At 40.8% G+C, this 14,189-nt stretch overlaps 1 protein-coding gene across 1 annotated transcript; it reads left to right on the forward strand.

Moving 5' to 3' along the window:
• The first annotated feature begins 3,981 nt into the window (after positions 1 to 3,981).
• Positions 3,982 to 7,305, forward strand: dusp1 (dual specificity phosphatase 1). The gene is made up of 4 exons (XM_080501804.1): positions 3,982 to 4,620; positions 4,870 to 5,015; positions 5,135 to 5,354; positions 6,039 to 7,305. Exons 1-4 carry the CDS (start codon positions 4,212 to 4,214, stop codon positions 6,392 to 6,394), a joined length of 1,131 nt encoding a protein of 376 aa, XP_080357930.1. The 5' UTR covers positions 3,982 to 4,211; the 3' UTR covers positions 6,395 to 7,305.
• The last annotated feature ends 6,884 nt before the right edge of the window (positions 7,306 to 14,189 follow it).

The following is a 14,189-nucleotide window of genomic DNA, read 5'->3' on the forward strand; positions in this document are numbered from 1 at the left end:
AGATTTTTAAAAATTCCACTGTTTGACAGTTTTTCATATCATTCTTTCATTCGTTTTTTCTTCACCTGAATTAATTGATCACAGCTATATTCAAGTAATTTGATCAGTTTTATTGCGGTTTAAAACCAGGAAAAAAACGATAATAATGGCTGTATTGCGGAAAACAGTATATTTTTTAATGTTTTCTTGAGGAATTACTGCTTAAACTTAAAATAAAGCAGCAGGAAAAATGCAGGCAAATACAAAAGCAAGGCATACGGTAGCATAATTCAAGAAGTTGAGACAGAATTAAAAGCCAACAAAATGCAATCAAAACTTCGTTAATACACTGAAGTCCAAGAGCACAACAACATATCAAAGCAAACTGACAGAAATATCTTCAAATAAGTGACTTTAAAGAAACGACCGCATCAAATCAGTAGATCATGTCATTTGATAATTTGCAAATAGATAATGTATGCGTTTACATGTGTATAATATATATGAATGATAACTTCTGAAATGTAAAATCGATAAATCATATATTTATTGACCACAATGTGACAGCATCAACAATAGCGAAATAACTACATTGACTTTAGTTAAAATTATGTATCTGTAGTTATTTCTAATGTTCCTGAATTAGTAAATTTTTTAGTTCATTTTCAATTCAACTTTATTTTTATAGCATCGAACACAACATTTCATTTCACACGTCATTTTCAGGCTCCTTTATCAAGAAAACCCAACGGTCTATTATTGTGATGAGCATTGTGAAAACAAAAAACACAAACAGGGAAATGGCAATGCTTGTTTAAATGGAAAATCATGGCCTCTAGTTTGAATAAACTCACTGATTAGAAATAAATGCTCTCATGAATATTCTGTTAAAATGTAATCCCATTTACATACGTGTGCGTTTAAGCCCACTTGAGAGCTCTATGTCATGTTTTGCTGTATCTGAAAAGAAAAAATAAAAAAAAATCTCTAAACTCCATCTGATGAGAACTTTTCCCATCACACCAGTTTTGGTCTCCCATCACTGGTATTTTCATGAAACAAAACATATTTGCCACAAATAACCATAAAAAAGACACTGGATGAATCCTGTGTTTTCCCAGTGATGGCTAAGCCGTTGCCCGTAGTGACAATGACAGTAAACTGGCCGCAATAACTGCAAGTGACAGCGAGGCTTTGTCATCCTCTGTTTCACTTCTCTTTCTGGATGACAGTTATGGTTTGTTGCTGGTCCTAATTATGGGAATCAAAAACAGAGTAGCAACTCTGTGGCTATTTTCAGAGCGTGGTTTTGATGTGTTGGCCACGGTGGTGCAGATCTTACCATGTGTACCTCAGAAGACATTTGCACAGATAAATGTTACCATGAGAAGTATAGTTCTTTTTGTTGAAACGCTGGTGTCGTCGAGATAGTTTTTGCTGCTAATCATGACAAGAGGGAAGTTTATACCCATGGAATCAGTCGGACACATTTCATGTAACATTTTGTAACATTTTGTAACAGTCATTGTACTGGAAAGCAATGAACGTGGCTTTGAAAAACAAGTAGAGCTGCTTCACTAAAAGTCACCTTTCTAGTAGCTGTCTCTGTTTATCTCGTCGTCAGACGTCTCACGTCTTTCGTAACCCCACCACTTTATAGCTTGAGGGGAGACGCATTCGAACAAAATGTTTGGGTACAGACTGCTTTCAGAACCCATTTGACCTTCCTCCTCCGTATAGTGTGTAACATTCTTGCTTTGTGGCATGTGCCTCACAGTTGACTCATCTCACGGGAGTGTGAGTTTAAACCAGCGAGAAGTTTTTTTGCACTCTGTTGTGATTGGTTCAGTTTCTGTGCTTTGAGCTAACCCCCTCTACCCCCCCCCCCCTCCCCCCACCTCCTCCTCTTCTCTTCTTCCTGTCTCACATAACACATCCATTTTCCTTTTGCTTGAAGTTAAACACCAAAAACAAACCAGTGTGGATGTGGATTCACCCGGGGCAGAAAGTTCACACTCATTCGACTTACAGTAAAGTGAGAATGACATCAAGGCCTACAATAGTGTCAGCCTGATCCAATGAAGACGTAAACAGTCTAAAGTATACACGTGTATGGAATATGAATTATCCAGTTGGTCAATATAACATAAATACATCCTGAGTTCAGAGTTCAGCCATTTTTACAATCATTATGTGTCCTGTTTAATAATAAAGACCACAGAAGAGGTCACTGCAGAAAACGTTTTTTGTCATCCAAAAAAGAATTGTAATTATGATTCCTACTACATAAATCTTAATGGACTAGTTATTTCAACCAAAGCAATTGTGTCTATTATGTTTGTAAGCGATTGCTTTTGCACAAGACCTATTTTCTGAGCATGTTTCATAACACAACATCGGTGTGTCATACTGTGACTCTCAAAACAAAGGGTTTGTACACACCCTCTTTAACAGATGAATAGTGTACATCCATAATGGTTCCTTTTTATGAGACAGCAGCATTGCTTAGTGTATATACAGTATATATATATATATATTTAAATATAAATATACACCTCATCCGTCTGCTCAACCAGGGTTACGTATAAAGCAAGTATCCATCTGCTGTTGTCTTCCTGGTATACCTCTGTTTTGTTTCTCAGCGTGTGGAAATTTACTGGACTTCAGATTTCTATACAGTGATTAACTTTTATGGTTGGCCTTTGCTCTCGGGGCATTGAACACTATGTACCGCTGCCTAATAAAAACAAAGAATAAACTTTTATGGCACCCATGGCAGATATTTACTTATTATCTTGTTATTTGTCAACTCTCAGGTGAAGAGGCAAAATAGAAATCTAATTAAACACTAACATCATGGAAATTTTGCCAAATTCCTTAATTGCTGACATATAACTAATTCACATAGATGGCTAAAATTGTCAGTCGAAAGATTGACTATGATTATATAACTAAAGATATCATCGGACTGTTGATTGCTGTCAGTAAAACAGGAAATGACGGAATGAATCCTATTTTGAGGTAAAGAAATACAATTAGCCTGATAAAAATACATAAAACACATGACCATGTTGATATAATTTTGACATACGCTTTTGACACATGAAGAAGAAGTCATTCTGACATAATCCTAACATGTGGACTATTCTAGTGTTTCTTGACTTCTGTCATCAACGTGAAGTGGCTGTTTTTTTCATGATTTTTGGACAGAGAGACAGTATGACTAACTGGTTGAAACCAGTTTACTATCCGTTTTGTAATTTTGAGGTGACTAAGGCTACGCATTGAGACACTTGTCTAAAATAAAGCCATATTCGGAGAAGCTATATTGGATACTTTCTACAACTTTATGATAAATACACTGAAGTGTAAAGATATTATGGCACCACAAATTGTATGGTAATAACCATGACGAGCAGTAAAGTCTGTCAAATTTCCTCTTTATTACGACACAATAAAGATAAAGAACTTTTTGTGGATAGGGTTCAGTTACAGTTAAACATAAAATTTTATGTACCTCATAGACTGCTGTAATAATTTCAACAACATATGACAGAATTCTTTTTTTATATATTTCAATCTATCAATCTATCAATCTATCTATCTATCTATCTATCTATCTATCTATCTATCTATCTATCTATCTATCTATCTATCTATCTATCTATCTATCTATCTATCTATCTATAAAATATTTGGAATATTTTTAAGAACGAGCTAAATTAAAAGTATTAAGAAAGAAAGAAAGAAAGAAAGAAAGAAAGAAAGAAAGAAAGAACTTCAGCTACTACTCCTGTTGAAGTGTTGGCCACCGCGTGCCCGCGTACGTGCTGTACGTTTGTACAGAAATGTCCCGCGTGTGCACGCGGGGCGGTCGTGGTGACGTGAGCCGCGTTGGCAGGACGCCAGGGAGGGGCGGCCCTTTGACGTCAGAGGGCTCTCATTCACAAGTTGGTTTATAAGCGCTTTTCAAAGCGCCCACGAGCAGAAGCTACTCACTGTCAAATTGTGTATTTATAATTTCAAGAAAAGGACCGCTTCTATCGGATACACTAAATAAGAAGAACGGACCCAGCCTAAATTGTCGTGAAACTCCTTGTTTGTTTATTTTTTTATATATTGTTTTTATTTTGTTTTTAACTTTTTTAAACAAGCCTTCCTGGAACAAAGGACTCGCGCTTCAAACACAAGTTTGTGATATTGGGAGAGAAGTTTTTTTTCTCGACAACTTTATGTATTTGGATTTAACATTTCTATCCAGCCGTACTACTATGGTCATAATGGAGGTTCCCACCATCGACTGTGCGTCCCTCTGTGGCTTGCTGGAGGGCGACGTCCCGGGCTGCCTGGTGCTGGACTGTCGCTCCTTCCTCTCCTTCAACTCGTCCCACATCTCGGGCTCCACCAACGTGCGCTTCAGCACCATCGTGCGCCGGCGGGCCAGAGGCGGGCTGGGGCTGGAGCACATAGTCCCCAACGAGGACACCCGGACCCGGTTGCTGTCCGGGGAGTATCAGTCCGTGGTGCTGCTGGACGACCGCAGTTTGGACTTGAGCCAGGCGAAAAAGGACGGCACCCTAATGCTGGCTGTCACTGCCCTGTGTCGGGACCGCTGTGGAGAGAGAGTCTATATTCTCAAAGGTGAGACTTTTTTTTTTTTTAATTAAAAAAACAAACAAACAAAAAAAACTTTGTGTTTCCTAACAACGGGGCAACAAATGCAGTTTCCAGCTGTCACCATACCAGCTGGTGCTGGGGTAAACAATGCTCCAAAATAGCCCCCCATGAGCAGTTGTTCTTTATTTAGAGACACCTTAAAAAAAAAAAAAAAGCTGTTGATTTTGTGTGGCTCTGTAATCTGATCACTGTGTATTTCTGAATCTGTTCCAGGTGGATTTGATACATTTTCCTCAGAGTATCCAGAGATGTGTACCAAACCTTCTCTTCCTCAAGGTCTGAGTTTGCCTCTGAACTCTAGCCATCCTGGGAGTGCAGACCCAAACTGCAGTCCATGCAATACACCGTTATACGACCAGGTATGTACGCTGATATATACTTGAACAACTTCAGAAACAATACACACTCATGTGGTGCTGTGATGCTTTAAATGGGACTCAGTGTTGTTTTTTCTGTTGTTTTTTCCCCAATTATCTAGGGGGGTCCAGTGGAGATCTTGCCTTTCTTGTACCTTGGGAGTGCTTACCATGCATCCAGAAAAGACATGCTGGACATGTTGGGGATCACCGCTCTGATCAACGTCTCTGCCAACTGCCCCAACCACTTTGAGGACTCCTTCCTGTACAAGAGCATCCCCGTGGAGGATAACCATAAAGCCGATATCAGCTCGTGGTTCAACGAGGCGATTGAGTTTATCGGTGAGCACATGCACCATCTTGTCTCCCTCAACTGTTAACCATGAGCGCCTGTCACAGCTGTTACCTCATAGCCCGTTGGTGGGAAGCAACACACACACACTCCCAGCCCCCCTCTTCCTTTGCTTCTCTCTTTGACTGCTGGATTTAAATTTTAAAAAGTTCCCTCCAAAATCGACCAGCTGGCCCAACACAGGCTCCCGTCCTCACAATAATGGGGGTTACATCATCACCGGCCCTCAGGCGTACAAAAAAAGGACTACCTCCCCCTTTTTAATGAATTGCGAGGCGGCAGCTCCAAACTAGTTTTGTAGTAGGTTGGCTGGCTGTGGTGAATAGCACCCTCCACACCACTCTTTGTTCTGACCAAACAAAAGGCAATTTCTCCTCATTCACTGTCAGCCTCCGTCCCAGATCAATACCCCCGGTGGGGGTTTGTTCCCCTTCTTTGTCCATTCACTCCACCTCCCTTGGGAATCACCCCCACAAACTCACATCCCGCACTGCTATTAACTGTCTTTCCTGTGTCTTAATGAGCGCTGTTCAATTCAAAAAGAAACTGAAAGTGTTGCAAAGATTTTTGGGTTGATGGTTTCCTGTGACAGGCTGAGTTTTTACCTTCAGTTCCACATTTGCCACATCATTGGTGAGAACTGAGCAGTAATCTTGCTTTCTCTTTCCTCGCAGACTCGGTGAGAAATAAAGGAGGCCGTGTGTTTGTGCACTGTCAAGCTGGTATATCCCGCTCCGCCACCATCTGCCTGGCATACCTCATGCGGACCAACCGTGTGAAGCTGGACGAGGCCTTTGAGTTTGTCAAGCAGCGCCGCAGCATCATTTCCCCCAACTTCAGCTTCATGGGTCAGCTCCTCCAGTTTGAGTCCCAGGTCCTGGCATCATCCACCTGCTCCTCGGAGGCAGGAAGCCCGGCCATCGGCAACAGCAACACGGTGTTCAACTTCCCCGTCTCCATCCCCGTGCACAGCTCCACGAGTCAGCTCTCATTCCTCCACAGTCCCATCACCACCTCCCCGAGCTGCTGAAAAGACTTTGGACCTGAGGCGCAACCCTCAAATGACTGTGCTTGAGCGCTTCGCAAATTATGGTCCTGATTGTTATCCATCGCTGGTGATGCTGGTGTCACTGAACAGAATGGGTACTGTTGTTTGGGTCAGTTCATTTGACTCTTGTGATCTGCAGGCCAAACCTTACTGGTTGGCCTGGTTATTTCAAAGGGAGATATGATGATTACCATCAGGCAGTATTGATACGAAACCTCCCAAATGTGAAAGTCATTCACATTTTCAATCCTAAGTGACTTGGGAACGAGCTGAGAAGTTAATGGGAGTTAGTCATGTGTAGGAATTATTCTGAATAATCTTTATTCAAAGGACTGATGTTTCTTTCTTTTTAATGAAGGCAACTGCTTTTGATAATCACAATCATTTTTGAGCAAACTGAAAGGAGAGGGCAAACAGTTGTCTCAGGAATCCTCTTTAATGTCCTTGTTGCTTTCTGCACTGGTCAAGGAAAGCATGTATTGTGAAACATGGCATGGAAGTTACACCCTTGTTTGAAGAACAATGAATGTATCCCTCTCTCCTCAGAGGAGACGTGGCAGGAGTCTTCATGTTCAATGTTTGAGCGGAAAAGGTTGCCAATTCAAAAGCAAATACCTTTCAAGACACCATGAAACCCTGACGATCCCGACAGATTGGGGAAGCCGACCAGAAAATACCTCATATTTCCGTACTGTGTACTGCAGCGCTGAGATGGACAGAATGCCCCCCCCCCAAAAAAATGACTAAATCTGGGGCCACACAGTCCTCTTTGACTGCATTCTGACATATTTATTGACTAAAGTAATATATTTGTTATCATATCTATTTTTGCAAACATTTATTGAAATGTTGTTTTTATACTGCTGAATAAATCTCATTTGTTTTTTTATGTACTCATTTGGAGATCTGCTCTGTTTTTCTTACTTCAACAAAAACCTGAATAGAAATTTGCATGTCTCAACTGCATGCAAATAAAGATGCTGGGGATAGGTTTAGATTTACATCTAAGAAGGATCATTTTACACACGAAACAAACAAAAAGCTGCTTCGCATTAAGCACTTATGAGATCAACACAGTTGAAATTCTGAAAATAAAATTAAAGTCATTAGTCAATATAATCTAAATGGTTACCAATACAGGCGTGGACCACAAGTTTTAGTGTTGTTGTGCTTAAGTGTGAAATACTGTACATTGCCATAAAAATCAATTCTACTAAATCCAACACAATAGAAATAGCAGTTTTGTATCATAAATGACTTGATATGTGATCAAAAAAGTGACCTAATTATTTAACTTTCAAAAATATATATTTTTTTTAACATATTGACTATTAACCATGATGCATATAGAAACTAAAGGGGGAAAAGTGTCTTTATGGTACACAAGAACAAAGTTAATGGAGATCAATCATCTGGAATGTCACAAGAATCCCTGGTACCCTCCATACCCTGGTCAATGTGATGGAATCTGATCATATATCTGCATGAGGACCCAAACAAGAGGCATGATGTCATGGCGTCAGCCGTCGTTTGGGCCACACTCCAAGGCCAGGGCAACAGCAGGAGGCTTAAAGAATCAGCCAAGGAGCCCTCCCTCCTCGGCCACAATAGGAGCAGCTGCAAGGCGTTTGGGAAAAGTGTGACAACTAAAGAGTATTCAGGGCTCAGTCAAGCACCGGCCTTGTGTCCTTGGCCTCGCGCGATAATGAGGAGGTGGGGAAAGAGATAGCCGTGAAAGGGAAAGGAATATGTTTGGCTTGCAAATGAGTCAAAACATTGGCTGTGACCCATGGCGGGGTGTGAGAAAAAAAAAAAAAAGGGACCAAGCTTCCTTTGGATTGGATCGTGATGACACCCTCAAAGCTAATAATGGGGGAAAAGAAGGCTGCTTATAAAGCTCAGGGGGAAATAAAAAACTAAAACATTGTTAATGCTTTGAAAATATATGTACAGTTTGTAGTACTCGTCTACATGGAAGAGGGATTTAAAAAATCAAGAAAAAAAACCAAAACATTAGTAAAGGCTCCTTCAATGATTACCTCACCAGCTCCCTCAGACAAGCTGTGATTCTAGTGACATATGTGCAGCCCACCCTTACCCTAACCCCCCCTCGACCCCGAGCCCCAAGACACCCCGCCTGCCATTGTGTCGTGAGGTTTCCTGCAGTTGTGAGGGAGGTGGTGGTGTTTGTGCGTCTGTCCGTGTCTTTAAAGTCGTCGGGCCTCTTCTATGATCTGATGCGGATGTTCTTAAAAAGGTGTGGGGTCACTTGGGGAGGGGGCGCCAGACAGAATCCAAGGGCCATTTCACTTTTCCCACCACGATTAGTTCCCTTCTAATTAATTTAGACAAGAAAATCATTCAAACAACATTGTCAGATTTTAATGTTTTATATGTGAAATATAGGTAAAATAAAATCAAGTAAACATTATTTAGCGACTGCAAATTTAAAAGTTTCCCAAATACTCAACACAAAACAGCTCCCAGGAAAAGGAAAGAAACAGACAAACAACATGTGTATTTAATACAATTTAATGGAAATTCAAACCTTACCTGATCCTTTTGAAGGATTCGAATGTTCAACTCTGTTTCTGTGACTCTGACGCCTGCATTTCTTGACATTATCCTCCAACATTCAGTCATCAGTTGGACGAAGCCAACTCTAACGTCATCTGTCATTTTCACCGAGTTGTCAATTGGCTCTCTCATTTAGCAGCTGAGCTCTGACTCAACTTCAAAGTCATTTTAATTAACACAATCCTATGAAAACAATGGTTATATAACAGAAACTGCTGCCAGGACTGGAAGAGGCAGAAGCCCACCCCTCCTTGTTGTATCAGTTGATTCAGACCCAGTCTGTGTAATTTCATGGTACTGTTAGTTTCATGCCATTGAAACAGCAACATCAGCTACATAATTCACACCCTGGACAGGTAACTAGTCCATCACACAACTAACACAGGATGGCACACACAGACAACTTAGTGACACGAATTCACACCCAGCTATCTTCATCCAAGACACAGCAGCTCTTGAGGTTAATGTACATACTGGACATCGGAGCCAAGTTGAGACTTTGTTATTTGGTGCATGATCATAGTCTATTATTTGTATTACATGTTAACAACATCAATGAAGTGAAGACTGACGCATCCTGATGGACTGAAACTTACAATATACTGAGGACAAAGTCTCTGCTCGACCAAGAGTGTCTCTATCTCAGGGTTTATGTGAATGATTATTTAAACAAAAAATAGAAACAAATCAAGACATTAAATGGTGAAATGTTCACTACAGGTCAGATCACTTCAGGAAAGTTGCATGCAGCAAAATCGGCGAGGCAGATTGTTTTTCAATCCCAATGTCATCAGCTTGATCCCCCATCTTGCCCTCTTCATGTGTTGGATTGTATTCCTGCAAAACACTGAACCTCAGATTATCTCAATGGATTGTGGGGACCTTGAATAACCTTAGTTAGTTGTATTATTGAATAGACCAGCTGCACATTTAACAACCTTACTTCCACTTTTTGAATTTATAACACATTTGCTTGGCCTTCCCAGTTATTGGACCAATTGTGCCATCCAACAGAAGCCCTCTATAATCACTTCCTGCTGAGTCATTCTGCCTTCTAGTTTACACCTCAACACCTTGGAACTGGATTACATCTCTCACACAGACACACAAACACAATATCCTCAGTGAGAAGATTTAAGTCCACGCATTGATGTCATGGCAGAATACGCACCTGGAGTAAATCTTTAAGAGGATTGTAACAGTGACTGACGCTCCAGTAACATCCTGTAGCTGAAGCAGCTGGAGAACTGAGGTGGCTCGTTCTAATCTCTACATCTACTCAGCCTCAACCTGGTGTACACAATCTAATGGAAACACTGGCAGAAACATGGGATATTAGTGCAAAAGAGGCCGATGTGTTAAATCTAGATGTTTCTTGTACATAGCTACAAAATCAACTTTGAGTTGGCCTTTTTGTTAAAGTTCCTCCAAATAATAGAACTTAAAATGTTAGCGTCAGCTTTCTACCTTTTCGTTGCGTGACACGAGCAGATGAGGGCAGATCTGTGACACGATATCGCTCAAGGTATGTCAGGACATGCAATGAAGTGCTTCTTCCTCTCCAGCAGTTTCCCTTCCTTTGACAACCTGTTTGTGTTGATATTATTATGTCGCATAGCATATAGTCTCGGCACTATTTGGAATAAGTATACATTTTCCAATGTGCTTGAGACATTTGTGTTGGTCCAGGTAAGAACAGAAAAGAAAAGAAAAGAAAAGAAAAGAAAAGAAAAGAAAAGAAAAGAAAAGAAAAGAACAAACTCGGCAACACAGAAAAATAAAGCAAAAAGCTCAATAAATGTTTGAGCGATGGCAGATGTAAGTCGGCCATTAGTCTCTTCTGTGCCCCATTCAGCCTGCAGACACTAAACAGGGTCAGTATTTTTCCACTCGCTGGAGAAGCGGGGTTGTGTTCACAAGCAGAAGCAAGATCCTGTGTGGAGTATTCGAGGAATGTTTGGCATCTTCTACTGACTGCACTCCGAATGATGTCACTCCCCGAGAGCATACGTACGTCTGTGCACGCATAAATCACAAAAGCTGCAGGAAGATGCCAAACTGATTCAACTGTACCATCATATTTTGGATCTAAATCAGCATTTTTTAGATAGGAAGTGAATGTTTCCGAGGACAGCTCGCTCAACAATGTCATAACTCATGTGAAAGAAATTAAAAACAGCCCCGCCCTGGTGAAACAAGGGGCAGCATGTCTACGAGGCCTGCTGACATGAATGATCACGACAAACAAGCTCAGGATAGAATCAGCTAGATCTGCTCAAATAAGGCCGTGATATCAAAGAGCATAAATCATGGTGAGGGATCAGCCGGCCCTGGGCGAAGGCATGGGACTTCCTGAGTCTAAACCCTGACCCTTTTCAACACATTTGCAGACAGAGGTTGGCTTGTGAACTGCAGCAGTTCCCACATGACTGGAAAGTGATGACAACTCATATGGTGTTGTATTACTCGGGGCCATTACTGCAGCTGTCGGTTCTTGTATGAAAGAAGAAGAAAAATAAATCTTGCTGGTAAACATAACATGATGCTGAAGCTTTGATTTAAGAAAAGAAACATATATGTTGGCATCGTGTGGGAAAAAAAATACAAAAACAACAACCCACAAAGGGATGATAATAGATGATAAACACAGAATGTGTTGTGTTCTATGTGGCTGCATGTGGAGCAATAATCGAGGGATGACAAAAGGCTCAGAAACATGTACATCAAATCACTACCAATAATACCTCCATACCGTCTGCAGTACGAAGCAAGATCTTCAGCAAGGATCGGTTGACACGGGCCGCTCCATCCTGGTTTATTGTGTGCGAGCGCCCCCTAACGGAACAAGGTGCACACAAGAAAGAAAGAGCACAACAACTCCCTGGGGCCTTCCAAGCATTTAAGCAGGGCAGTTGCTCCTAATGGCTCAATCGACTCGCCCTGATCATAAAGTGAAATTAATCTAATTCTCAAAGGCTCAGTTGTTTTCACGCAAGTGTTTGTGAGATATTGACAATGGGAGCTTCCAGTCAAACACAAAGGTGCTTCTTACAAGCATGACTCAGGGAATCACATAATAAAACTACTCCCAATGCATCTCTTCTACAACCATTTACATACAAAACACAATTTAACCAACACTCCAAGGTCCTATTGATGGAAGCTGCTGAGGTCAGCTGGATGAGTTGACAGGTTTAATGGACTGCTTTTGATCAGAGAGTACTTTCAAATTCAAACTAGATTTTTGACTAGTTCTGTTAATAAGTAACATTGTTGCTGGAGGTACTCAGACGGGTTTTTTAGGGGGCAAAGGGAGCATCTGAGAATTTGTATTCTTTCAAGTTAATCATTTACTTTTGTTCTAAACGCCAACACTGACATGAAAACAACACCAGAATCCCTCAAACTTGAAGATTAATCAGTCATTCTTTGGATTAACAGTGTGAAAACATGCTTTGTCAAGTTTTTGGGCGTGTTCACAGTCAACATATCAACTTACACTGGCTTTATTTTTGCCATAGAAGTAAAATAAATAGCAGACTTATGCTAGTTTTGATCAACAAGTGTTGATTAGTTGTTAGGTTTGGTCATAATCTCATGATGTCAAAACGTGAATGTGAGGGGAGCTGTTTGAATACCAATGACCTGGGAAATTCATTGGTGGATTTATGGATCAAACACCTGTTCTGAATTCTGCCGTTAAGTTCCAGAAAGAAGCACTGAGACGTTGAACAGTTGGACATGTGTGTGAAATTTCACCCGAAAGCAGAACATCCCTCGCATTTTGTGAGTGGTTTATTTCACGTCTTATATCTCAAAAACATCTGTACCCAGATAAGTTTTCTCCCTGAAGATCAGTAAATTTATTGACTGTTGTTGTCTAACCAAAACAATTATTATTTGTAAAAATGTACAATCAGTATGATATTTTCTGGTTTTATATGTACATTTTATATAATCTAATACAGTGTCAGGGGGCATCCATTCCTATAAGTCTTGCAAATCCTACAAATCTGGTACAATCACCACTTTAAGGGAATTTTGCAGGTTCACAAATGTGGTCATTTACCCGATAAAGGATCAACAATCAGTTATTTTACCTGAGTGTTCCATTTCTACTACTTTATCATTGTACTCCTGTACATTCTGCTTTACTTATATACCCTGAACAGTTATTTTGAATATACCTACGTATGAAAATATATTAAATAAACGTGGCGTTTGATCAACTTTGATGTATTACAAGCTCCTCCAAGAAATATTGAGTTCCAGCCTGAACAGTGATATTGACTACTTTAAGACTGTGCTACCGACATAGTTGAAACAAAGTGCTCTAACGCTCTGTGGTGTTCAGCTGTGATGGACTGAAGTGTCTGAGCGCTCCCTGCACTGATGCTCTGTGCTCACCATGTCTCAGGGGTGGCAAATTGAAGTGGCAAATGTGATTTCAACCTCCATTCATTTCACAGTGTACACCTGTGCTCGCCCCCATGTCACATGCCAAAAGCCTCATTGACCACAGGACAGTGTGGCAGCTGTCTTTTTGTAAAAGTGATAAAATATATAGATATGATTATCTCAGGCTTGTAAAAGCATTGTTTCAGGAATGTCCAAACTATTTATTCTGCTTTGTCATTCTTCTTTTCTTTTTCTTTTTTTTTTTAAGTATGGTATCCAAAGGCTGTGAGTAATTTTCCACAGCAAACAACAGAGCTGCATGATGGCACTCACCTCTCAAGGACAAGATCAGTAGTCGTACGCCCACTTCCCCTTTTTAGAAACTGCAGTGTGGACTGCAGTGACATTTGTTAACGGTCCACACACACACACACACACACACACACACACACACACACACACACACACACACACACACACACACACACACACACACACACACACACACACACAGACACAGACACAGACACAGACACAGACACGCACACACACACACACACACACACACAGACACAGACACAGACACACACACACACACACACACACACACACACACACACACACACACACACACACAATGCAAACATCTTTCCGCTCTCAGCCTCTGCAGGCTGAATTCCATTGGATAAACAACAATGGCCACGTGCTCATGTTTGCATATCTTCGAATTTCAGGCGGGATTTATATTTTGCTTCCAAAAGAGCTCCAATAAAACCGCTTTCCCACTACTGAGAAAGTACTA

Source organism: Blennius ocellaris, assembly GCF_963422515.1.
Source record: "Blennius ocellaris genome assembly, chromosome: 9".
Taxonomy (NCBI): domain Eukaryota; kingdom Metazoa; phylum Chordata; class Actinopteri; order Blenniiformes; family Blenniidae; genus Blennius; species Blennius ocellaris.